Genomic DNA, 27,339 nt, shown 5'->3' with positions numbered 1-27,339 from the left:
CTGACCTTATTGCAGTTTAAGTTCTTTCCCCAAGCAACTATCAAGCAAAGATAGTCCTAAAATAACAGGGGAAAAAAAAATGCCATAGAGAAAAGTTTCTTGGGATTGAGAGGATGGGATTGTTTTTCATTTAGCAATGCCTTTATTTTATTGTAATTTTAAAATTCTGTTTTACAGATTGACTGTCCAGTCAAGCTCCAGACACGTTTGTTTGGGTAGCCTCAACCTCCCTATGGACTCAACAAATGTATCGCGACATGGCATTGCTCACTGGGAATGCAGATGCTGAGTTCAGCTCCTACTCCTTCAATAACTTGGAAAACCTGTGTGAAGTGCAAACAAAGAAAGGATTGTTCTACAAAAAGGCCAAACTTCTGCACCCTGGGGAAGACTTGTGCTGTTTAGCCCGCCTGGATGACCGGACCAGGTTTGTGATCATCAACGTAGGTGGTATTAAATACAAAGTTCCATGGACCACCTTGGAGAACTGCCCCTTGACCAGGCTTGGAAAGCTAAAATCTTGCAACAATTATGATGAAATCATGAACATCTGCGATGATTATGATGTTAGCTGCAATGAATTTTTTTTTGACCGTAATCCTAGTGCCTTCAGGACGATCATGACTTTCCTGACAGCTGGGAAGCTGAGGCTTCTCAGGGAGATGTGCGCTCTTTCTTTTCAGGAGGAGCTTGTGTACTGGGGGATAGAAGAGGACCACCTGGAGTGGTGCTGTAAAAAGAGATTGCGACAGAAAGAGGAGGAGGCAGCTGAGGCCAGGCTGTATGAAGGGGAGATGGTGTTTAGTGAAACTACGCAATGTGCCTTCCAGGACAGTAGCCGATTGAGTTTGTGCATGCGAAAGCTCAGGGATATGGTGGAGAACCCCCACTCAGGGATCCCAGGAAAGATCTTTGCTTGTATTTCAGTCTCTTTTGTTGCCATCACTGCAGTCAGCCTCTGCATCAGCACCATGCCAGATGTCAGAGAAGAAGAAGATCGGGTGAGTGCAGCTTTTCTCAGAGTAAAGTGTGGTTTGCATTGTTGTCTCCTCAGGGAAGGTGACAGGCAAAGTCACTGCAGCAATCATGTAGGTATTGCATTCAGTATTTATGATGTGGAGGGCTGGCCAGGGTAGAGCACAGAAAATATTGTGTCACTTAATATTGAGGGAGGATTGGGCCAAACTCTGCCTTGCCAGCACAGCTTTGCCAGTTCACACCAGCAGATAGCTTTACCCAACAGATTTGTTTTCTGACATCTCTAACTGGATGACAAACTAGCTATTGTGGGTATAAAAATCAGCCTTGCTTGAGGCTTAATATCTTGAAGTTAGGTTAAGTGCTAACAAATCAGTTTTCCTTACAGGTACTTTAACATACCACTTTGAATGAACTCTCAGTCCCCCACTGTAGAAACCACATCTAAAAGATTTTGATGCTATAGGTGAGGTAAAGGGCAGGGAAGCTGAAGCAGCAATTTAACAGCAGAAACAAAGCAAATGTCCCAATTTTCAGACACACTTAGTATTCTCAAGTGTAAACTGTGGATGCTTCATGCCCTTGAAAATCACGTCTTATGGATATTTTGTTTATTCTTTAGTTGAACAAATTTCCTAAGGGTTTAGTCCCTCAGTTGTGCAAGCAGTTCAGTTTCCTAGGATTAGCTGTGTGTAGGCCAATGAGAGCTCATCTGAAGATCGATAGAGGAGGACATTCACATTTTCATTAAATATGTGCTGAAATGCAATCTAAGGGGTTTGGGGGGGGGACACTTTTCAAATTGTTCATGGCCTCTTTAGTTTTACTCAAATCCAAGCTTGACACAAAAGGTTTGGGATTATTTTCCAGCCCCATGGTCATTAAATGTGATCATGAACTTCATCTGCTAAGACAGTACTTCACTCTGTCAACTTCTGCCTCTCAGCTGAAGGCTAAGCTCTCCTGAAAGCAGAACCCTTCTTGTGGGCCATCACCCAGGTGCTGAACAGCTCATCGCTCACTGCCACTAGCAGAAAAGAGAGTGGTCATTACCTGGCAGGAGGCATTTACTGTTTTGTAGCATTGAAAATGGGTCCAGCAACTCCAGAGAGACCCCTGCGTTTGACTGAGTACCTCGTGTGCAGTTAAACCCACCCTTTGCTTGTGAGGTACGCTCAGGGTAGATTATCAACTGAGTTGTTTGACTTGGAATCAAACTCATTCAGTAGCAGCCAGGAAAAAAAGACAAAACATTTGGTATGTTGTTTGATATTTGATTTATTATGTTTGTTTTAAAGGCTTTTTATGATCTCAAATTTGAGGATAGTAGTGCTGAGTGCTAGTTTAAACTATATTGTCCTAATAATTTCAAAAAAGATCATTTCCAAAACACATGCCTTTGACTGTAATTAACCAACAGTGCTCCAGTATGCTGGAATTTTAAGCACAAGGGATATTTTACTATTGAACACTGAGATGTATTTAGTGTTTAGGTGTTCCTGGGTTTAAGTGAGAGCTGAATAATTGCTTTCAGAATTATCAAGAGTTTAGGCACCTTATATTTTTACTAATGTTCTTAACATAAATAGAGACTCATAATAGGCTAATCATATTTGTTGGGTGGAGCAGGTTAATAATGAGGATAGAGCAAGCATATGGGAGAAGCCTGGATTTCTTGGTAAGCTGAGGCCATTAAAAGGAGCACATTTTCATAGTCAAATGCAAAATTGTACAATAAAGATGAAGGCAGACGTGCTCTTGCAAAAGCAGAGAGTCTGATTCCCAAAACTCTGAATAGGATTTAGGGTACAAGCAACTGAATCTAAGTCCCTGTTGCAGCATGAAGTCAGAAGGGTTAATGTGATCCTTGAATACCTAAGCTGGGGAGTAGTGATTAGAAGCTGGAAGATGATTTTGTGCCTGTATGCGGCATTTGTGTGACTGACACTAAAATACTGCAGTCAGTTCTCACATTCATATCTTTAAATGGTGTTTTGAAAAACTGGAGAGGGTGAAAAAACCTATAAATATTAGACACCTGGAGAAAACGCCATACAATAAGAAACTTGAACATTTTGGTTTATTTTGATTATCAAAAGGGAGGTGAGTGGGTTAAGCAAATAAATGGGTTTTATGGAGGGAGGAGAACTGTATGATCTCAAAGACCTTTAAATTAAGCAGGGAGAGGGTGCATGGTTAAAAGCTGAATCCTGATAAATTCATATGGGAAACTAGGTGCCAATATTTAATACAGCGGTGATTAATTACTGGGGCAGACTAGGGAGAGAATTAGTGGATTTTGTATTTTTTTATATTTTCAGTTCAAAGCCCAGTGTCCTTCTGGAAAGTAGCCTTCAGCTAAACACACTCTACTTCAATCAAAAGTAAATTACTGATTTCAGTTCAAGTTACAAAGGTGAGATTCTTGCAATACAGAGCGGATCAGAATAAAAGATCTGATGTTTTTCTGTGCACTTAAATTCCAAAAGCACAGAGCTCCTGCAAATAGGCTTTGTTCTGCCGTTTGCACAGGGAAGGTCTGTGGACAGAGTGGACGTGGTTATTCTGTCTGAGACAAAGGTAGTTCTCTAGCACAGGGGCCTGGTGAAGGACCATGTCTTACAGAGCTAAGTTCATCCCCAGCGTTCCTCACCTGCTACTGAATCAATGCAGGTCGACACTCTGAGTTGTCATTAGTCAGGAGCCATACACAGTGACTGATTTTGGTCCTGCACGAATGGATGTAAATACTCATGTAGATCTTTTCAGCCTCGGTAAGGCTGGGCAAGGGGTCAGGCGTCTGCCCACATGGAACGGCTTGTAGGATGCGAGACCTAGACTGCAAACTCCTTGTGTGTCATCTGTCCATGGCTTAGCAAGCTGATGCAGCTCTCAAATAACAGGTGTGGAGAGAAGAGAGCTTATGTGAATTCAAAGTCATGTTAATCATCCTGAGCTGTATCCCGAGTACCTAGTTTAAAATTCGTGCCCAGGGATAGCTCTTTGGTCTGGTTTTGCAGTCTCCTAACAAGCAGAAAATGTATGTGCATCCCTCCTGGCTAAGGAACAAATAAACAGTAAATATTATTTCAAGAACGTGATGTACTCAGTGTATACATTTTCTAGGCTCCCTGGCTGGCATTACTGTTGTTAGGGTTCTGTGTCAGAGCTGTCGTAGATACTCTGGCTAACAAGCAGTGGTCTTTTCCTTGAGCTGGTGTTTTCTAGAAAACAAAAGCTTTGTGTGCCACTTATCTGTCCAGTTATTGCTTCAGGGAAAGAGAGAGGAACCAATCATGAAAAAAACATGCTGGAGAGCGATTTTTCATACCTCAGTCCTTTAATGTCATCTGAATGGACCAATTGTTACACCCAGTGATGTCCTGCAGAGGTGTAAGTGACCTCACACAGATGTAAGCATGGGACCTTAGAAGTAATTACCAAGTCTGTGAAGAAATTATTTTAGGTGCCTGCCTCTCTCTTTTAAAATACGGAAGAAGAATCAATCATACATTTTGTTAACGTCATTAACTGCTCCAGATGTTCTAGATGACAGTGGCTATCCCTAGTGGTTTAGCAAGAGTGGGAAGGATCATGTTCCCATGTACCATAGCTGTCTTGTTCTTACTAATGGTCACCCTGATTCATCTCAAGCGTTACTCTTTTTTGGAAGTCGAATCATGTTTCAGATGCTGCACAATTATCAATAAAGCTAACAGTATCAGATCTTAAACTACTTTTTACTTACCAAACTAGGACATATATTTTATCTTGTCAATTTTTTTTCTCATTTAGCTTTTATTTACTGATCAAATTAAATAAAAACCACCAATCCAATAATGTGCATAATAGCTGCTTCTGGAAATTTCAGGAAAGGGACGCCTCAAATGTATAAAAAAAACAAACCTGTGAAGAGAGTCAGGTTCTTCTATGTAATGTAGCAAAGCAATCATTAATTTTTAATTTCAAATTTTTTCAGAATGGGAGATTTCTATGCAAGATTTAGATTTAATTGTGAAAAGTCCCCTCTTAAGGCAAAATACTGCTGAGACAAAATCATAGCAGGAGCCCTCAGGCACTGAGTTCTTTAAAGACCACCACAAAAATGATCTCCGAGACATAAAAATAGCCAGAGGCGTAGAGTATCCTTAAGGCATTTTAGGCATATGATACCTTTAAGTGGGCATCTCAACTCTCTAAATAAATGGCAGGCATCAAGTGACTCAAGGAAAGCAGCTAATACATCACGGGACTCTTAAACCAGTTGGGGATACATTACAGCAAAAGTTTTAACAACACAGTAAGAGCTGAACAACCAAAAGACATTGAGAGATTCAACTGAAAGCCAGATGGTCATCATACTAGACTCGTCATTTTTTTCTTGGTGAAAACAGAAATGTCAGCCATTTTTATCTTCTTCCTTTTGTTAGACTGTCTTTCTCATCACAGAAAAGACACGGTGAACTCAGAGATTAACATCAAGCATTTTGTCCTGATTCGCAAAAGCATTTATAGTCCTGAGTCCCACTGAGCTCAATCATTTGTCGTACCATAGTGTAAAACAGGAGAAGATCAGAGAGTACTTCCTTCTTCACCGTGCTTTCTAACGTACTGGGAAAAGCCAGTCTAATTAAAGATGCTCTGATAGGAAGTTGCAGTTCAATAACCTTCAGCTGAAGAACATTGCAACAAAGAGAGAGACTCATAAATAGTGAAGTTAATAATAGCTCATAAAGAAGCCTGAAACTATTTAACCTTCTAAGCTTAATTTACACACTGTGCTTCAACTTCCATGTTGGTGAGGATGGAGAATAGATAAATTGTGAATGTGCATTTTAAACAATCTTGCGACTAAAGATTTCATTTCACAAAGATACACACAAAAGTAATTTCAGACAAGGTTAAGACAGTCTTGTATAATGATTCTCAACAGCTTTTCATAGACAAGCTGTTCATGTAGGGGCTGGATCAGCAGTGATGATGGTTGAAAACTGGCTGAATGGCCAGGCCCGGGGGCTGGTGGTCAGTGACACGAAGTCTAGTTGGAGGCCTGTAACTAGTGGTGTATCCCAGCGGTCCATACTGGGTCCAGTCCTATTCCGTCTTCATTAGTGATCTGGAGCATGGAGCAGAGTGTACCCTCAGCAAGTTTGCTGATGATGGAAACTTTGTGTGAGTGACTGATAGGCCAGAGAGTCATGCTGCCATCCCGAATGACCTTGATAGGCTGGAGAAATGGGCTGACAGGAACCTCAGAAAGTTCAGCAACAAGAAATGCGGAGTCCTGCACCTGGCGAGGAACAACCCCATGCACCAGTATATGCTGGGGGCCACCAAGCTGGAAAGCAGCTTGGCAGAGAAGGACCTCGGGGTCCTGGTGGACACCAAGCTTACCATGAGACAGCAATGTGCCCTTGTGGCAATGAAGGCTACTGGTATCCTGGGCCACATTAGGCAACATATTGCCAGCAGTTTGAGGGAGGTGATCCTTCCCCTCTGCTCAGCACTGCTGTGGCCACACCTGGAGTAGTCTGTCCCGTTCTGGGCTCCCCAGAACAAGAGTTCCTACATACTGGAGGAAGTCCAATGAAAGGCCACAAAGATGATGAAGGGACTGGAGTATCTCATATACGTGGATAGTCTGAGACAGCTAGGACTGTTTAGTCTGGACAAGAGAAGGCTCTGGGGGGATCTCAAGAGTGTGTATAAATACCTGAAGAGAGGGTGCAAAGAGGACAGAGACAGGCTCTTTTCAGTGGTGCCCAGTGGCAGGACCAGAGGCAACAGGCACAAACACAGGAGGTTCCCTTTGAACATCAGGAAACACTCTTTCACTGTGAGGGTGACTGAGCACTGGGACAGGTTGCCCAGGATGGTTGTGGCATCTCCATTCTTGGAGATGTTCAAAAGCTGTCTGGACATGGTCCTGGGCAACTGGGTGGCCCTGTTTGAGCAGGTGGAGGGGACTGGACTAGATGACCTCCAGAGGTCCCATCCAACCTCAGTCATTCTGTGATTCTGTGGTTATAACTTTTGATTTGTTTAGGTTTGTGATCTAAATAGGTAGCTACATAGGAAGAAATGTAAGTGTTCAGGGCCTGAGTGTGTCAGAAATGCCAAACATTTTGTTGAATGAATGATATCATCTTGTCTCAAAACTCTTGTAGTTTGAGGTACTTCTGGGTGGGGACAACTGTCATTTTTACATTAAATCATTTACTTATTTCAGTGAAAAGTAAAGGAGGAAAACAGTTGTTATTGTTGGTGCTTTCTATCCTAAGATGGCACTCTGTTTGAGACTCTGGAATGAAGCTTTTCATTACTGGAGAGATGGTTTTTAGCACTTTCTCTCTTTTGTGACTGTTCAGCTGCTATTCTGCATATGTAATACTGAGACCTTCTTGATTTTAACTTAGAGCCACATGGTTATGTGATGCATAGATGGTTTGTTTTCATGAATGAAAGTCTTAATGAAATTGCAGCTTGTGTTTTTCCTTTCTTTGTGGAATAAACTGTTCTAGAAATTACAACACAGGCAACATAAAAGATGTATTTAAAAAAATCTCTCTGCTGGTATTACGGATAACTATTTATAGTATATAGGCACCAAGGGTGACTTTTTATAAAAAGAATCATGGGGAATTGGACTAACTGATTTCCCTGAGTATCATCTGAGAATTTGTTATACCATTCTCTCAGCTCTGCTGTTTAAATGCAAAAACCATGAGCTGTAACAATATCATCAGTTATGACATCTGAACTGATCTACTGATGTACTCGTCCCCTACATTGCTAGTTTGCATTTTGTGTTAGCTCCAGGCGGTTCAGGCCACAGCTGGCTGGAGGCCAGGGAAAGACCAAACGTCTCAGTAACAATTGTCACCTGCCTTTTCTACAGCATTGTGCACAAGGAAGTTCCTGTAGACACATGAGATTCATGTTCACTTTCACATTTACATACCCCCTGCTTGAGCGATGTAGGACTCACAGCACTGCAGAGCTGTATTTTAACTAAAAGTAAGGTGTTTCTTGTTTTTTCTTTCATAAGCTTGAAGTAGGTTTCCTGCTCAGATGGTGCTTAAATCAAAATGGTAACACAGTCCAAATTACAAACTTTGAGAGCGTCCTTTACCCACAGCTTTAGTCATCAGCAATAAGCAAAAGTTTGCTTTGTTGTTTATCTGCTCAATCTGTCTCATGTAGTTTCATCACCTGTTCTGTGTAGTCCTGCACTTAGATTGTGAATGCTGTGGGACAGAATGTCTTAAACGCAGCATCTATGACCATCATCATAACAGAAATAAAAATTACATCTACACTGCTGTTCAGGTACATGGGCACATTCCTCATGCCTCAGGCTGCAAACTAGGTTTCTAAGCAAGGAAATTTTTTTCTTTTCATAAGTGAGACCAACTTAATTCATGCAAGATGCAATTACTGTATGATATCTGTAGAGTCCAAAACTGAGGAGTAACTGCAAAGTTCTGCAGGCAAGTCTGAGTCATCACAGTTTGTCTCCCAGCTCCTATCTGATGGTCAGAGAAATTTGCTGTGCGTGGTGCCTTTCAGAGAGCTCAGGTTTGTCTAAAAGCAGTTGAAAGTGATGTGGTTTGAAAGATAAAAGTGGTGTTGCTTCTGTGGGTCACACAGCTTTAAAATCAAGGAGTTGAGAACCTCTGCACTGCTCAATCTGAACCTTAAATGTTGCGTGGGTTTTTTGAGTGGCGTGCATCTTTTATCTGACTTCCATGGAATCTGCACATGTAAGACTAATGGCAAAATGTTCTTTGCAAATATCAAGAAATGGTGATCGTATCCTTTGATCATTTTACTGGGAACTGTGCTTGTCTGTGAACCATCTGAATGATCCAGTCCTTAAGGTAAAAGAAATACATGTATTAATCTTTCCTTTGTGGATCTGAATCTTAATCTTTCCTTACTGATTGTCCGAATGCAGCTGTTAGCATTAGAGAATATCTCGGTATCAGTTTATTTTACCAAGTTCAGGATTGTTGTATGCACACCCTAGGGAAACACATTTGGTTCTGAGAGTCCTTGGCATCGCTGCCCACTGCACCTGCTCTGCCCGCCACTGCCCAGGACTCCAGCTGCCTGAAAACCCCATGCTCAAATAGCACACCACGCACCAGCTTTGCCAACTCTTTTCAGAGGTACTCCTTCCCCTTTGCAAGGCTGCCTTAAGCTGCTAATGAATAGAAAATGTTTGAAGGAATGATTGGTTATTCTTGATATTGGTTGTGTGGACAGACTGCTGGATAACAACTAGTTGTATTTAAGTCATGACTACTTTTGGAGAGCTCTCACCATTTCTTCTCCTTGGCTTGCATGCTCCTCTTAGGGGAAAAAAAACCTTACTTCCTGCAGTCCTCCCTCCTCTGAAAAAAAAATAATCCAGCCTTCCTGCTTGGCTGGAGCTATTTAAACTTAGCAGACATATCTAGTTGTTCTGTCATGGCAGCTCCTTCAAGAGAAGATAAAGGAAACATGGTCCCAGTAAGAAAATCTTTCTCTATTGTATCAGGAGGGTTAGGAGGAATGTTGTATTTTCTCTCACTAAGAGTTGCCTTTAGACTGGCAGCTGGGGACACGGCACTGTGGAACAGGTTTGCACAGAGTCTCCCAGTGAGCCTGCAGACCCTCTGCTTAAAATTCCCCATCTCAGCAAAGTTACTGCCTGAGCTGTTCACACCTGGCTCTTACCAACTTTGTGTCTCATTGCAGCGTCTTTTCCCAAGTTGCTTTTCCTAAGTAAAGAGAGAAATCCTTATGGGACAAGGAGCTGCCCTGGAAGATTTTGAGGACAGTAGGTTATAGACTTTGGGAACCACCTGAGACTCTTTGCAGTGTTTCAGGCTGAGAAGTAAAAAAATGGAGAGTATTTCTCTGCACTGTTAGCTTGCGGATGAGGCAAGAGTTGAATAAGATAAAATTACTGTTGACTTGTTAATAACTTTATGCTGTGCTAATGAACTCTTTCAGTCTACAGGATATCTTCTCATGAATAAATAGCAGGCTTAGGTCTTCTTTTAGATACTGTATAAATATGCTACAATATAACATTAGTGATAAATAATTGAACAGCTAAGACTCTTCCATAAAAGCACTGGTATCTTTGTCACATTGTTAACTGGTTTGTGTTTGGTGCAATATGGCTCATCCAGCAAAATATGCTCCATATTTAATTTCTTTTAATATTTCTCTGGTTCTACCACCATAACTGTCTATAGCTACCAGTGGGCTTATTCTCCTGACTTCCAGGTAAATCATCCAGGGAGTCTCTGAAGCAATCTCACAATAATAGTTGCTTGGCCTCCAGTCATGTTTGAAAAACTACTACAGCTACTTGGTATAGCCTGTTCTGTAATATCCTGAGGGTACAGCGTAGCTTCTTTACTCCGCAGATTGCTCCACTGCCTTTTGCAAGAGAGCTTGTGCTCTGTGAGCTTATTGAGTACTGTCCTAGTGTTCCAAAAGAGAGAAATCTTTCATTTATGTGTAATAAAAATATCATCTGGAAATTTCATCTCAGAGCTCCAGGACATGTTGCTATCAATTCTGGAGGTTTGGAATGAAAGAAAGACACCAGATTTATGTTTGGCTAGACCTCGTATAGCTAGGCTGAGGTAATGAGCTGATTCATGTGTACAGCACTTAAAAAAATTGCATTAAATCATTTAACATTATAAATGCTTACATTTTCATTGCTTAAAATGTGGCGATTGAGATGAAATATAGAAGTGTTTTAAATTGGAGACTTTTTGCAGTGTCCATGGAGACATTTAGATTCAAGACAAATTAAGTTAGAAGAGTAGTATACAAATGAAAAAAGAAAAGGTTAAAACATTTTTTGCAATAGGTTTTTAACAAAGGCTTAAGAAAGGACCAGGAGAAAACTAGAAGGTTGTTCCAAGTACAAGTTCCAAGTAAAACCATGAAAAAGATGGTACTGAGTACAAGTTGACAGCATTTTTGAGGGAAGCAGCATAATTAATTCTAGTCTATGTAGAACGCCACTCATTAGTCAAACTTAGAATAATTTTTATGAGGTCATAAAGTTTTCTGAAAAAAATAAGTACTTATATTTCTGTAAGATACTTGAATTAGTGCCACACAACATCCTTCCTTAATAAAAATGGCATTGTTCAAGAACTTACCTCCCTTATATGTTAAAAAATTTTCTCTTAAATCTCAAAGTAGCAGAAAAGAAACATGAGAAATCATCGTCCAGTGACAGTGTGTGCAGAAAGGCATTCAAGTGTTGGCCCAGAGCTACTTAGGTGTTTTGCTGGTAATTTGGGAGAAAATATAAAACAATTGCAGATGAAATTTACAGGTAGCACAGAAATGACACAACAATCAGGGTCTGGAAGTATCTGGCGCAGTTATCTGAACCGATTTGAACACGAGGAGGTAACTGTGCGTTCATCAGCAGAGAGCGTGACCTGTAAGTGTAGAGAGGATAGAGAGCCCAGGACAAAAGACTCTTGGAAAGTGGGGACTTAGAAAGGATTTAGAGACCCTGGTGAACACAATTTCCCATCTGACACTCTAGTTAAGAGGCAAAGCATGAGGCTTGAGATACAGTGTCCAGATTGGTATGCAGTAAGCAGGTAAGTTGAAAAAAAGTTTATTGTTCAAAATATGAAAATTCTGCTTTATAGTGAGACACTAGAAGAGTTTTTAATGCAGTAAACAACAGAATAAGAGAATGTCTGTGGACAACAGTGAACGATAACTGGAACCTGCAGCTAGACAAAGTCATGCTCTAAGTAAAGTGTATTACAGTGTGGGTAATTAACAATGGAAACCATTTATCTAGAGATGCCTGAGTACATCTCGTACAGTTTTTAAATGCATTCTGTCAGTCCTTCTAAACATTATTGCAGTCTTATTGCAGTCTACAACTACCTGAAGGGAGGTTGTAGTGAAGTGGGAGTCGGCCTCTTCTCCCGGGCAACTAGCGACAGGACAAGAGGACACAGCCTCAAGCTTTGCCAGGGGAGGTTCAGGTTGGACATTAGGAAGAATTTCTTTTCAGAAAGGGTCATTAGACATTGGAATGGGCTGCCCAGCGAGGTGGTGGAGTCACCATCTCTGGATGTGTTTAAGAAAAGACTGGACATGGCACTTAGTGCCATGGTCTAGTTGACAGGGTGGTGTCAGGGCAACGGTTGGACTCGATGATCCCTGAGGTCTCTTCCAAGCTGGTTGATTCTGTGATTCTGTGATTACATCTCAGCTCAGTTGAAACCATGCATGTGATTCATGAGCCGCTCTGTGAGATCCTCTGCTCCACGGGGGATTAGCTCAAGAGCCCCTTCTGGCCGTACAGGTCGGGAGCAGTTGCCATCCTGTCCCCGGCTCGCTCGTGCAGCAGCGCTGTCCCCCTGCGCAGGAGGTGCCAGCGAGGATGCTGTGTGTCTGAGGCTTCCTTGGCCCTCATGTATATTCAGACCTGAAGTCATCAGTAAGATGAAATGAGCAGTGGCAGTTCATAATTGTGATTAAAGGCGAGGGCAGCCAGAAAACCTCAGAAGCCTGGAAGCTTTCTGAAGAGGAGTGACATAGCATGAGTCTGGCCCTGGGAAGACATCATCCTGACCAAGGTGTCTTGTCCAGTGCTGACTGTGTTTGCTGGAGTGCTACAGGGGCTGGGACATGTTACCGGCAGGGCTTAGTCCCAGTCTTAGCTGCTGTTCAGACTTGAGTGTGTGGGTTACTCAGGAGCAGGATGCCTCAGCCAGAACGGGCTGTTCAGCAGGATACCTGCCAGCCCAGCACTCTGGACATTCACTGGCAGGGCCTTGTGCCCTCACCCTCCCATGCAGGCACACGCACACTCCCTTTCCCTCTGCTCCAGCTTGTTTTCTGAGCCTGGATACAAATAGGAAATACAGAGAATAGTGTGAAGGTCCCAGCCATCCAATACATCCTGAGCCGTGTTGGAAACTTGGCACACACTGCGCTGGGTAGAGACGACGACAGAACAGAAATTGCAGCAGCCTCCCGAAAGGTCCACGCACTGAGTGTCTGTGGGCAGAAGCTGTGGATATTTTCTCCCCAGACCACAGCCTTCGTACACAGTAGAAATACTGGCTAATTTAAGGTGAGCAGTGCAGTTCTATTCTGCACTGCTGTCACAGAAAACACTTGCTGTTGCCTTGAGCGGAAAGAGGGGATATGAGAGAGTGCAGGGTTTTGCCGTGGTCAGATCCACCTTGCAAAAATCCATCCACTTTGTAAGTGCAGGAGTACAGCTTACAGCATTTTAGAGCAAGGGCAATGCAGTGGCAGACTGCCAGCTGCGACTGAGCCACGACCAGCAGGACAGCAGATCTACCCACAGGCAACACAGGCAAATCACTTGCTTTCAGATAATAGGATAAAGGGGGAACAGGTCTGGAAAAAAATGTAAGAGAAAAAGAGTAAGCTTGACTCTGTCCTCCTTTCCTTCAAGAGAAGAAACAGACCCCCAACTTTTATATTAGGCTACAGAGTTGCAGGAACCAGTAAAACTAATGTGGGTCAGTAAAATAGAACCAGCAATGAGTGGGAGGCAGGAGGAGAAGAGCTGCTAAAACAGGGATTGAAAGAAGAGGAAAACTGGGGGAAATAAAGGGAAAATACGCTTTAAAATCCGGTTGAGAATCAGTTGTTCTTTTTATACAATTAGTAAGTGTGTGAGAGAGAGAGGGAACAAGACTGAGTTTCCTTTTTAGTGTGAGATGAGCTTGAGGAGAAGAAGAAGAAAAGAGGATGCTGGGTTTAGGAAGACCAGAGTTCTGGGCACTGTATATCTGTGTGTATCTGTGAGCACAGCCAGATGCCACCACAGCATCATCTTATCCCAGGTGCTGGGTAGGTGTGAAAGCGTTGGGAATGCCATTGCTTTGTGACACAGCCTTGTCTCCCTTGGGCTAGTCCTTTCAGAGGAAGGTGTTGGGTCTCGGTGGTGTTGTTCCCTGGGGAAACTCTTCACGCTGCACGTAAGTGCCCTTGGCAAGGACTCAGCCCTGCTCTGTTTCTGCAGTGTTTTGATTTATGCTGCCGCTTACGGGAGATGATAACCCCCATCCTTACTTTTGCAGTCCTGCCATGTTTATGAGACACAGGGGTGCTGTAAGTGCCAAATGCCATTGCTCAAGTTTTTTCAAGCAAGAACTGAGTCTGTCATGTTTTCAGAGCACTAGGATAGAAAATACGAGCTAGGATTATTCTCCAGAAATCGGGAGATTTGCTAATTTGCAAGGTAACTGGGCTTCTTCACATAAAAGCTCAGGATCAAGGATTTGCTTAGTTTTACAGAGAATGGATTTTTTAAAAAAGCATTGTGGTTTCTAAGCCTCAGGGGATATGATGCCTCTGTCAGAGCTAGAAAAGAGAGTGGGCTGAGGAGGAAGATTTCTAGTTCATGTGAAATCAGGGGGAGAGGGGGACACTTGTCAGCAAAGAGGCTTCCGGTGCTCGGTTGTTCTCTTGGGGTTTTTTTATTTTCAATTTCAGTGAAAAAGTGGGCCAAACCCAAGAAAAACATTCTGGAAATATGGAAATAGAAAATTCCAAGGTAATTTTTAATCAGAAGCATTAAGAACATCAGCATTTCTAAAGTGAAGCTGTTCTTTGGAGGACACCATTGCTTGGTGAAATCATCATTCTTTTTTCTGTGTTACCGGTTCTGTCCGTGGCAGTGACTGATAAACAAATCCTCGGCACCGAGCAGTCCCCTGAGGTCAGGCTCTGCAGGTCGTGCCTGGTCCAAGCACAGCAGGCTGTGTGGGAGCCATGGACACACCTGGACAGCTGTGTCTCCCATGGGTGTTTCCCACAGAGGGGGTCTGCTGCAGGGCACAGCTGCCAGAAAGCAAGCCATATGGGCAGTGGCCTGTGAAATCCTGCCTCGAATGCCATGGGAGTTGATGAGTTTCAAATATAATACCTTGTTCTCATGAACCCGTGTCTTCTTGTGTAGCTGTTTGTCGTCAGACAATTTCCAAATGGCACTGAGCAGTTGTAAAATTGCCAAAGCAGACCTCAGATACAAAACCAGTGCTTTGACTCAGAATATTTGTTCAGACAAATAGCAGTAGACCTATTGTTGCACACATATATGTTGTAATTCTCTAAATATTATTAATAGCCTATTTATGTCTTACACACGTGCACAGACAAAAGCTGTGGACAAGTCAGGTAAGGATCTCAGAACCCCCAAGGCCCAGCTCCAGCAGCATCAAGAGCATCATTTCTAGTTGAACATTATGGGCAGGTAGGACTTGGAGGGGTCCTCTGAGGGGAGTGCAGTCCCCTGTTCTCATGGGTAGCACATCACACCACTATTTCCAGAAACTGAGAAGCTTCATCTTGAAAAGTCTCTGGCCTTCCCTGTTCTTGCACAGGGGCTCTTTTGGAACCTCATGTGTCTTCTAGAGTCCAGATCCTGAAAGCTGGTGTAGCTATTTCTTCTCCTGCCAACACTGTCCTTTCAGTCAGTGATGGGTTCTCGTTGCAAATAGCTAGTGCAAACTGAGCATGTTAGGTCCCTCTCCTTCTCACTCCTACCTCACCTGCTGATTGCCATTACTTAGCTGATGGTGTTGCCCTTCCCAACCACTCCTGAACAAAGTCAGCCGTTGTAGCGTAACCAACCAGTGAGTTATCCTGTTTAACTTTGAACTGAAGAGGATCAAGGAAGGATTGTATGTCCCATTCTGTGGGCTGAGCTGTGGATTGTAAACAGACGGGTAGTAGATGGAGATAGCAGTACTTTCAGCAGGTCCAGATAGACCTGAATGAGAACATCTGACCACACCATTAAACAGTGCTTCTTTTCATCCCCTTGGTGTATTTATAGACAGCAAACATGTCTCTTCTCTGCCTTCATTTGATGATGGTAAACAAGTCAAAGGCATTTAATTGCCTGTTTTTAAGATAGGTTTTCCATTCCACTAGCCATCCAAGTAACCTCAGGTTACTCTCCCAACTCATTTTAGCTTGGATCATCCTTGTTGCACATGGGTGGCTTAACAAATCGAATCCTTCACTTACTTACATATTGGGACCTATCAGTGATCTTCAGATACAAGTGTTGGTTGTTTTGCATGTGTGTGTTTGGTAAGCAAGAAGAAACTGGTGTCAAGGCTTGTTTCAAGGGTAAAAACTGCAGGCTGTGAGAAGCTGTGTGTACTCATTGCAGTGAAGCAGATTACAAACACAAGAAAACCAAATAAATATAAAGTGAAGGGAATACTAGCCCACGAAGAGGTCACTAGGCAGTGAGAATGGAGCAGACGCTTAAGAAGTATCCTCAAAGAAAACGTTACCCGGGGTACATCGCTCCTCCTTAGGTTACAGTATAGCCTCTCTCTCCTGGTGTGTGGTATGATCAGACTGGGAGATAGTAGCACCTGGCTGCTGGGGCACATACTGTTCCCTCAAGCTGCTCCCAGCCGCAGTCACAGAGTCTGAGGAGTTTTAAGATGTTAGATGTCTTCCTTTACATCCCCCCCCAGCCTCTCCTGGTGAGGTACTGTACTCTTCCCAGTAGGCATCGGAAGATCAGGCAAGTTGATGGTGTTCTGTCTCAGAGGTTCTTATGGTCTGTTTTATTCTTTATATGTTTCTTGCTTCTTGCAGATTTCAGGTTTTGGTTGCTTTCCATAAAGTAGAGCCAGATAACATTTCTTTCCCTCTAACAAACTCTGTTGCTTTTGGAGAAGCGTGTGCTAAAAGTAGATGTGGGTGTGAGAAAAGCTGGTTGAGAGGAAGATACTAATGAAAGGACATTTTGTGCATCTGTAGTACTACTTAGCTGCTTTCCATTCTTCCCAGCAACTCTACTGGGGCAAAAAGAAGCAGGGCAGTGGACTGAAGAATATATCTGCATGTGGCAGGGACAGTAAATGAAGGAGACAGGGAAATGGAGGACAGCTTTAGGATCACAACAACAGTCTTGCCTGGTAGGTAGGTGATTGAATCCCCTGTGTCTGTGTCTTTCTCCACAATTCAGATATATATGCCAAATCCATGCAGAGTACGGCTGTTAAGACATCTACGGCATTTGCAGGGAAGAAGGTGGCAGTTAAGCAGGTCTCAAGGCTAAATATTGATGGTTTAGAAACCCAAGTCCTACCCTACAGTACCTAATTTTGGTCGTGCAGTTTGAGGCTGAGATGGCCCAAAGCAGCAGGCAGCTTGTGGGTTGGGCAGAGTAACTCAAGGAAGCACATCTGGTTCCCTCTGCAGCCTCCTGGCTCATGAGTGCCATCTGTGTCTCCTGTCTATTTAGTCTGCAAGGGTGGCCATAGGCTACCACAGTGCACGGGTGAACTCCTCTCATCCCTCCCATGGACTCCCTGACCCTTTTCTGAGCTTTCTGTGAACATAGCCATTTAGCTTCATAGTTGCATGTCAGAAGAGCAATTTGAGACAGAAATGCAGGGCAAGGGCAGGTAGCTCTGTCTCAGTAACCCTTTGGCTACATGACTGCAACTGAATAGCACGGCATGTAATTTTACAAGCTGATTAGACTCCTGCTGTGTTTTTTAGCACACCCTGAAGTTACCTTCTAGCACTTGCCATAGTCTCTTGGCATCTCCCTTGTTCCTGTTGGTGTTCCATGTTTATTTGCAGGATAATAATGACAGGCTGAGAAGTTTTGAGAAGTGGTGATTTGGCGCTGTGCTGTCTCAGGATGAAAGGAAATCCAGAGAGAGAAGTCTAAAGTAGGTATAGCTCCTGCCGACCTCCTTGCCCTTTCTCTTCAGCAAAGACAAGTTGTACAAGAACAACTGTACAAGGGCTATCTTGTGTCCATAATATGACTGCAAACCGTTAGTGAAAACCCTCCCCAGACAATGCTCTGGTTACCTTTTCTAGTGGCTGGGCTGAAGATGAAGCACAAACTGAGCTCTAAGTTACCGATCAAAGTGTGTACAGCAAGAAGCAGAGGGCCCTTTCATGGCCCCTTGGCAACTTTAAAAACAGAAACCGTTACTTTGAATTCAGAGCCAGCCAGCTTTGGGGACAGGCTGTGCAGGAGCTGAATCATCTTTGCTCAGGAGCACAAGAAATACTCGGAGCAGGCTGGCTGCAAGTTCAGCCTGACCCCAGCATTAATGGCAGATGTACTGAATTACAATCACCAAGTGGTCAGTGGTGAGGGGAGCATGCCTGTGCCCGAGGGCAGGGTGTGATGCTGCCCTTCCAACAGTGGGTCGCATCACAGGAGTCACGCACTCATCCTTACTGTGAAAATTAGCTGGATGCTTTCATCAGAAAATCGCTTTTCATCAGAAAATTGCTTTTCATCAGAAAGTGCCAGCGTGAGCAAAATCTTTGGGTTTTCTCATGGAAGGCTTCTTCATTTCACAGCGATAGTTGGGAAGAGAGAGGGAGGTGGCCCAGCAGCTGGTGCACCAGGTTCTCCCACGGGCTGGGACAGAGCCAGGTGCAGACTTCCACCCTGCCAGCTGAGGAGCAGGAGCTGGGTCTCTCCTGAGCCAGGCAAGTGCTCCAAGTGTTGGGCTGCTGAATAATTGGAAGTGGTGGGTCTGTCCTCTGAATCTCCCTGCAGACGTTCATTGAAACAGGTGCCTCAGCCTCACGCCCAGATCCGAGGGGAACACCCAGAGCTGCTGGCCTGGAGACTGTCTCGCTCTCTGCAGCACTGCGTCCAGGCTGTGGGCAGACCTTGTGTAGCAGCCTCAGGGACTTTGTCTGCAGGTCCCTTAACGCTGATCTCTGCTGCTGAGACCTTGGTTATGTCAGAATTTCAAGTTCCACGTTGTTAAAAAAAGAGTTTGATCTGATGTGCATGGAGAAACACTTGAAATACATGACCCAAGAGGTTCAAGTAACGAGAGGCAGTGGAAGAGAACAAAAATATCATTTTAGAAATGTCATGATTTTAAAGCTTGTGTAAGTATTTTTGTAGGCAATGCCTCTCATGTTTGTTTGGGGTTTTTTTTTCCTTAACATATACTTTTTACAGGGAGGGAAATTTTCACTATAGGGGGGAAGCGGACAGCATTGAAACTTCTTCCTTGAAAGTACTGTGGAGCTGCTGACCATACAAAACCGTGTGTGCAAAGCAACACAAGAACTGGTTAGAGGTGATCTGGCTTTTGACATCTTCTAAAGCCGGAGGGAGGAGATGGCGTCAAAGCCTGCAAGAATCTAGAGGAGAGTCAGAATTTCTTCTCAGGAGACCAGAAGACAAAGGCAGGGTCAAGAAGTTACAGAACACACAGTGGAGAATTTTTCTGAGGCACAGTACAGGGAAGTACAAGTGAAAGAGACCCTGCAAGCCAAACCAAAATGTTTCTGAAAGATGCCTGCAGTTTTCAGACAGACCATACAGAGCAATGAGTACGGCTGGATTTGAACTCCAGTGACACCAGGTTTTCTTTTTGCAGTTTTCCTTTTGCCAAATGAACCTTTGGCAAAGAAAGAGTTTCTCCAGAAGAAAGATACTGCAGTTGGCTTTTTGACAGCAAATTTCTGTAAATCCTAGTGAAGGAGACTCACTTTAATTTGACTGCATAGAATTACTCACTGAGACCTTCCTTCTTTTCTTTTCTTGTGCCCTGAGCTGACATTAGTGTATGTCCCCAAAAGCCTGTGCAACTGCAGCTATTTCCCCATACTCCAGTAATTTCTGCACAGGAAAAAAAAAAAAATCTACTTGCTGTTTGAAAGAAGCACATGTACACACATAAATAAACATACACATCTTGTAAAGAACAACTGTTTCCATATATTTTTATTATACCACTGCTTTTTGTAATCAAAAGCCTAAGACATTGTTTATTTAATGGCATGGTTATATGCACGTTAAAAAAAAAAAGTTAGTCTTTTAATGCTAGAAAAGTGCAATAGGGATGCCCTTTGTGATTGCCATTCATGCTGTTTTTTTCTTTAGACCTCTAAAAGACAAAAAGAAATCAAATTTTTATGAAAACTAGAAAAAAAAGTGTCCCAGTTTCATAAAGCTAGATATAAAAATGTAATCATAAAAATGTATCCATTAGATTACAAGATGAAGAAGTCTGGTTAGTTAGTATGAGCACCAGCTATTTTGCTTACAAAAAGTAAAAAGCAGTATGTAGTTGTTAATGTACATGTTGTGGCCATGAGTTGGTGTAGCTTGATCTTTTCTGAGAACATACAGATTTGATACAGACCTGTTTTGGGCAGGATGCTATTCTGTTCTGTTAGGTCTTGTTTTTCTCTTATTCCAATGGCTGATTAATTCTTGATTGCTTTTTTCCATCTCTGTGTGAGTCTTTCTGCACATTTTCATTTTGTTTTGTTGAACGGAAAAAGCCTCAAAACCCTCAGCAGAGTTACAGCATCCAGTTGGACTGAAATCTATAGTTAAAAGTTTTAGAAAGAGAAAAATTGCCTTTTTTTTTCACAATGCTGTAATCAAGGGGAGAAAAAAAACTGCAAGGAAAAGCAGCTGCAGCTGAAAGAAGCAAAGCACAAAGAGCATGTAACGCATTTTTGCTCTTACTGTTTTTGATTTCATGTGAGGATAATAATAGGTCATACCTGGGTGATATTGAAACATGGTCCAGGTGACAGGAAGACATTTAATTAGTGAAAAAAAAGGCCTCTGGCAGGTTAATTGACACACAGGTCTGTTTCCTAAAAGCCTGTTCAGACCCTCTTATTCCCAGGACAGCCTTCGGACAGAGCCTGGCTTGTTCGGATTGCAATAGCTTAATAACGATACTGAGAAAGACTAGCACTTTGCTGAAGATAATTATGCATTAGCTAAAAGGGGGGATTGTTTCATCCCATTAAAATGACCTCTGTGTAGCTGAGCATTATCGCTCCTCTCTACTGCAAGTAAGCACTTGGGCATTCACAGTGTTAGCTGTCAGCTGTGGGTAGCGGGAGGAGTGGAGAAAAGCCAGAGCCCGACAGCAGCTTTTCATCCTGTTTCAGCCCTTCATTACAGCGAGGGGCAAAGATGCCAGCTTGGTTCTGCTGTGTTGGGTGGCCCGAGCTTCAGATACCACCAAGCCTCTCGTGCTCACCTGAGCGAAGGCTGCCTGGCTGCTCCTGCGCTTGCGTTTTTGATGCAGCTCTGCAGGGAGACTGGAGACATAAATAGCAAAGCTGTAGGTTTGTGAACCGACACAGGATAAACATGTCAGAGCGTGGGAGGGCAGGTAGTTTGCCGAAAGTCATCTCCACTGGTAGTCCATTAATGAGGAACAATTTTCACTCCTGTTTGCTCCCACACCAAAACTCATACACGGACTTTGGAGAGTTTCCTTTCCTTATGCACCAAACAGAGAGAGCTGGGGGAATTAGGTGCCAAATTAGCTATTAAACGCCTTAATGTCCTTGTAGGTCTATCCAAGGCTGAATTCTCCATAGGTTTCACTGACTTTTCTTAAACTTTTAGTGGCACAAAAATTATATACATGCACATCAGAATCCAGAACACTTCCTGCCAGATAGGTCTCTTCAGGCAAGCTACATCTTAGTTTCCACACATGGTGGCCCAAGCAGTGATGTGCCTTTCAGAGAAAGCAAATTTGCACATTGGGGTTTTTTTCCTCCTTGCCATTGCTGCTGCTTTGCTCAAGCCATAGCTGGTCTTCTCTGGGTTGTCTTCCTAAAGTCTCAGCCTGATCCTTTTGTGCGCATGCAAGGATAGTATCAGGAGCTGCAGATCACCTGCAACCACTGCCCTTAGGTGTGAGGTCAAGCACATCCTGATGAGAGATTCCCAGGCAGCAGGGCTCTGGGACAACATCGGTCTGATGGCTGGTTTCTTGGTAATAAGGTGAGAAGTTACAGTGGCACAGGCAGTCCTTCCACTGACTTTGTGAGCTTTGGCTCTGGCCCCCAGAGCCAGATTTGTGCAGTGGTGTGAAGGCGTCTTGGTTCTGTATCTGATGAGAGAGCCTGACAGCTTAATTATGCTGTGATAGGAGCGAAGCCCCTTAAAATAAAATGGTTTGTCCTATGTGTTATGACTGTGACAAAAATACTTATTTATGACCAAATTAGTTTGGTGAGGCAGATATAAATTAAGCTCCTTCTAGTCTTCACACCTATCAAAATTAGGAAGTTAAAGACAGGCTATCTGAGCTATTAGACTAGTAAAACAAGATTACCCTTCCTCCCTGCAATCTGCTTAAAATCTTGACAGCTATTTCCATGGGACAAGTAATTTTTCTCTCCATATCAGCACGACCCGCTGAGAAACAGTGGAATCATCATATGTACATCATGTGTACTTGAGTACATCGTATGCCAATTGAAAGTGGTATACAAACAAAATCTATAAATACAGGGCACTGCAACCTTTCATCATGTTTAATACAAGGACTGTAAACACCGTCTCTGAGGATTCTTGTCACATTTTTTTTTCCCTATTGACATCTCTTTAGCCATTGTCTCAGTCTCTTAAGCGTGAAATGGGGAGGGTGCCTCAGCAATTTGGTTATCATGGTGAGGTAACACAAGGCTTTATACTGGATGTGAAGACACTGCTCTTGCTGCTGGCACTGCAGCAGCCCTTGAAACGTGTATCCAGTCACTCCCCAACATTTTGGGGAATGCTGTAGTTAGCAAAGAGGGCAAAAGTCTCATCACTCCTTTGCTGTTTTCTTTCACAACAGGGAAAAAACTGTGCGTAAACACTTAGAAAGGGATGAAGTTAGGATGTGGTGCTGTGCAGTAAAAATTTCCTCGGCTCTGCCTATCAAAAGATACCTGTGGTGAGCATGTGGGCAGAACTGTTTATAGATGTGCCAGGTTCTCAACTTCTCCAGTGGTGAAACGGGAACCAGCTTGACACAGCCTCACCACTCTTGAGTGATATTTTATTGCTATCATTTAGCATGGGCGAGCAAAATGAGGTTTTTACATTGGTACCTAATACTTGTTGCATCCAGTGGGAGTCACACACCCCACTAGCACGGATGGACTCCTACATGCTTGCAAGACTTTTTATGAGCTGTTCAGAGTCAAACTGGCTCACCGGATAAATATACACTTCCCTTAAATAAATATACACTTGCCTTCCGCTCAAAACCCCCAGAGCATTAACACTTTTATATGAGCATTTACAGAGGAAACAGCACTAACCCTATAATTGTCCACATCAAAACCTGTTTATTTAGAGAAGCTGATTATTATTCAGCTGGAGTTACTAACAGTGGCATAGCAGAGAATTGCCACAGTGTTTGTGCTTTTGAATTAACAGCGACGTCACCAGCATTATTGTTTATTGCTGTTCCAACGTGCCAAGGCTGGCTTGTTTACAGGCATCGTAACTAAAGATTAGTTACTATTTTCCGTTAAGTGAGCCTGCAGGGAAGAGCACCTCTTGCAGGGAAGAGCACCTCTTGCAGAGAAGAGCACCTCTTCCAGTGCCTCAGAAACCTTGGGGAGGGCAGCATGGTCATTAGTTGTTACAGGTGAGGTAATTAAAAATGATTATCCCTCCAGACTCTCCCTCTATTCTCGTGGTACTTTTTCTTTTAGAAATACCTGCATTTATCAGTACTTTATATAAGCTTTTGACTATAGGGCTAGTGTGTTAATAATCGTTCACTGGAATATAAAAAATACTCTATATTCTGTGAATAACAGATTATAGATGACTCCAAGCACATAACATAAAATGCTGTAGGTGTTTACGAGCCATTTATAAGCAATTTATTATTGATCAGGAAGGGAGGGATCACCCGTTTCTTAAAGTCTGTGAATCCTGTACTAATCCTTTCTAAAGGGTGTTAAAGGCTTGGCTAGATATGAGGTGTGAGCCACTGGCCTTTCAGCAGTGGGCTGTCTGGCCGACAGCTGATACCATCACACCAAATTCTTGGCAGCCTGGGGATACTCCTGAGCATCGCTGACCTGTCCTGCAGCCAAACATGTAGCTGGTAGCTCTGGTTTTAGTTATCCCTTCCAGCTGCTCTTAGCAGCAACGATTTTGCTTTGGTACCTCACAATTCATATCGATTTCATGTGGTGCTTTCCTTTAAGGGCTCCCACTCTCCGTTTCTTTGGTTCGCTCCCTGGCTAAACCTTTTTTCTGTGTTTCCCCCTCCTCTTGTCTCCAGGGTGAATGCTCACGGAAGTGCTATGACATCTTTGTGCTGGAGACGGTGTGCGTGGCGTGGTTTTCTTTTGAGTTCCTGCTGCGATCCATCCAGGCAGAGAACAAGTGTGCTTTCCTGAAAACCCCGCTCAACATCATTGACATCCTGGCCATCTTGCCTTTCTATGTGTCTCTCATTGTGGATATGGTCTCCTCGAAAAACAGCAGCAAGCCCGGTGGGGGGGCTGGGAACAAGTACCTGGAACGAGTGGGGCTGGTGCTGCGCTTCCTGCGGGCTCTACGCATCCTGTACGTGATGAGGTTGGCACGGCACTCGCTGGGGCTGCAGACGCTGGGGCTCACCGTGCGCCGGTGCACCAGGGAGTTCGGGCTCCTCCTGCTCTTCCTCTGTGTCGCCATGGCCCTCTTCTCGCCGCTGGTGTACTTGGCTGAGAGTGAACTGGGAGCCAAGCAAGAATTCACAAGCGTCCCCACCAGCTACTGGTGGGCTGTGATCTCCATGACAACTGTTGGCTACGGGGACATGGTGCCTCGTAGCATCCCCGGACAGGTGGTAGCCCTGAGCAGTATCTTGAGTGGGATTTTGCTGATGGCTTTCCCAGTCACATCCATCTTTCATACCTTTTCCCGTTCCTACAGTGAGCTGAAGGAGCAGCAGCAACGAGCAGCAAGCAGGCAGACACGCCAGCTGGAAGAGAGCACCAAACTCCCAGGTGGTGACAGTACACAGGGGCTCAGTGTCACGTTCCCATCAGATGCTGCTGAGCAGGAGAGTCATGGTGGACCAGGAAGCCAAGAGAAGTTGTTGACTCTGAACAGCTGAAGACATATGTTGGCAGCACAAGAAGCAGTGGACAAGGGGGGGTCAGTTCTGCAAGAAGAACCTCCTGAACTGCATAAATGAGGGGCAGACACACACAAGGTTGTCTCTAAAGACCAACTTTTGATCTTAAGAGCCCTCTGAAAAGTGCCCCCAGAAACTCTACCAGGTACAGCTCTGCTCCATCGCTTTTCATAGGGCTTTGCTTTTCTATCGAACAAGTATTTTTGGCAACCCCCAAGGAGCAGCCATTGAACGTAGCCAGCCAGGAGAACGTAATGTGAAGCACAGCCTGCGCCAGGGTGCCATTCAGTGGAGCAGCCACTGTGCCACCTCTTCCCTGCTCGGTGACACTCCATGTGCGAGGGGCTGAAAGAGGAGGGGGCTCCCTGTGCTGCGACGCTCCACGCACAGGGGGCTTGTTTCCGCAGCTCCACCAAGGAACACCAACCTCAGACAAGCCAAGGCGTGAGGGCAAGACAAGGGCAGAAACATCCCTTCAGCTTTCCCAGTGGCTTGGTTTTGTCTGTTTTACAGCTGAGGCGGTACAGCCTGGGCTGCCAGCTGCCAGCTCTGACTCGTGTGCTAGCGCAGTATGCATTATTCAGTAAATATGCGTATTTACCACCCTAAGCTTTGTACCTTAGCCCCCACGACAGAAATATACATAGACAATCTCCCTGACTATGGTACTGAATGTTAACTTGTTTTTTTTTTCCTTTGCTAACAGTTGAATATAACAAATATCTTTACAAATATGCCATTTCTCCACTTTCTGTTAGCTATTTCCATCTCTCATGTATCAAAAAATGTGTTTAACAGACGGCTAAACCTGAACTACACGCAGCCCAAGAAGGGGAAGGTGATGTTAAACCAGCAGCGACTCCCAGCTCTGCATACGTCTCCTCAGCAGTGGTGGCTGCGCTGACTGCAGTCATGGCCAAACTCGGTGAAGTCAATGAGATGCCTTCGGTGGGCTCTGGCCCGAGCTGCAGGATAGCAGCTGTGCTCTACATTAGCAGTAGTCTTTTTTTTTTCCTACTAAGAAAAAGACAATCCTGTCATCTAAAAAATTAGAATTACTGTTCTGGCTCTTTTTCCTAATTCTCAAAAGATTTAAGTCAATTTAAAGGGAATAAAATGAGTCATATGGTGGCATCTGCATGTTTGTTTACTGATGCCCAACCCCGTGAGCTCTCCTCCCTGGAGGAGCTGTGTAGCTGGTCCAAGTCAGGGCTCTGCGTGGGTCTTTCAGTGCTCTTACAGGTGGGATACAATCAGGGGATGGAGGCAAATGGAGCACAACTGCCTCTTGTATCTACACCCCCATTTGTATTAAAGCCATGCAGTGTCGCTCTCCATATTCTCCTCCTGCCGGGAAGGGAACAAAAGCTGATGTATTGAAGCTGGGATTTGTCTGGTTTAGGGGTTTTTTTTTTTTGCCTCAGCATATGTTATAACATCAATCCTACATTAGCAAACTCCTGTATTAAGCCGTTCCTTATAGGAATGGAGCAAGGGAAAATAAAAGGTTGCACTTTATTTTAATAAAAATTAGAAGCTTTGTTGCTGAACGCTCACCTCTGATGATTCAGGCGCGGGAGGGAGGCAGCGTTTCGCCATGCTGATGTGAAGCCATGCGTGCTGGTGCTCCAGCCAGGGTCCATGCCACTGGCCCTTTCTGGCTCATAGCAGCCCTGACACTGCTCCTTTGCAGCCATAGCCAAGCCAGACAGCCCCGAGCAGTGCAGTGGGGTCACCGGGCCAGGTTGCACAGCTCGGACCAGGTTGCAGCTTGCTGGTGAGTGCTGGCAAGAGATGGAGGCAGCACAACTCAGCCCCCCTACCCTGCAGGCTGCATCTGGGTCTCCAGACCCCCAGCTGTGTTGAACTACAAGCAAACTGAACGCAGCTGCGTGCACCAGGGCTCTGCCCATCACTCAGCGGGAGCACATTCCCCTCCGTGTGCCAGGCTAGGAGGGCCAAGGGCTGGTGGATGGTGCCTGGGCTGACTCAGACTCCTGGCAAAGCAATACCAGCACTGGGTTGCTGTGACTCATGAGAAATTTTAATTTTATTATTTTTTTTCAATCCTGATGCAGGCATTTCTTGCATTAAGGCTTATTAAGGTTTGGCATCAGGGGTATAGTTTTGTAGCCGGCTAAATGCAAACCAGCAAAGCGAGCAGCGTGTGGGGGCAAAGTGTGGCATGGTGCTGAGGGGCAGCAGTGCATTTTATGGTGGCATTCAGGTGCTCAGTCTTCCAGTGGGATGCGACAGATTCACCCGGTGAACCCACAAGTTCACCTTTGACGGTACTTTGGTTCATGCACATCAGGTGCTGTGTAGCTCTACATCTCTGGTGTGAATGCAGTGGTGCACAGAGGGTGCAGAATACATCTCCTCGAGGTGGTGAGGCCCACGAATGCTCGTC

At 44.1% G+C, this 27,339-nt stretch overlaps 1 protein-coding gene across 3 annotated transcripts in view; it reads left to right on the top strand.

Annotated features, from left to right (window-relative positions):
* KCNG2 (potassium voltage-gated channel modifier subfamily G member 2) overlaps positions 1-26,452 on the top strand; it is a 62,838-nt gene extending 36,386 nt beyond the window's left edge. For all 3 annotated transcript variants that reach the window (XM_068396512.1, XM_068396513.1, XM_068396514.1), the window contains exons 2-3: positions 178-1,001; positions 24,087-26,452. In XM_068396512.1, coding sequence (XP_068252613.1) covers positions 246-1,001; positions 24,087-24,908 — 1,578 coding nt within the window. In that variant the 5' untranslated portion in view covers positions 178-245 and the 3' untranslated portion in view covers positions 24,909-26,452. The remainder of the gene's footprint in view (positions 1-177; positions 1,002-24,086) is intronic.
* The last annotated feature ends 887 nt before the right edge of the window (positions 26,453-27,339 follow it).

This window comes from Nyctibius grandis, chromosome 3, assembly GCF_013368605.1.
Source record: "Nyctibius grandis isolate bNycGra1 chromosome 3, bNycGra1.pri, whole genome shotgun sequence".
NCBI classification, from domain to species: Eukaryota; Metazoa; Chordata; class Aves; order Nyctibiiformes; family Nyctibiidae; genus Nyctibius; species Nyctibius grandis.
This window is presented reverse-complemented; position numbering and strand designations above follow the sequence as displayed.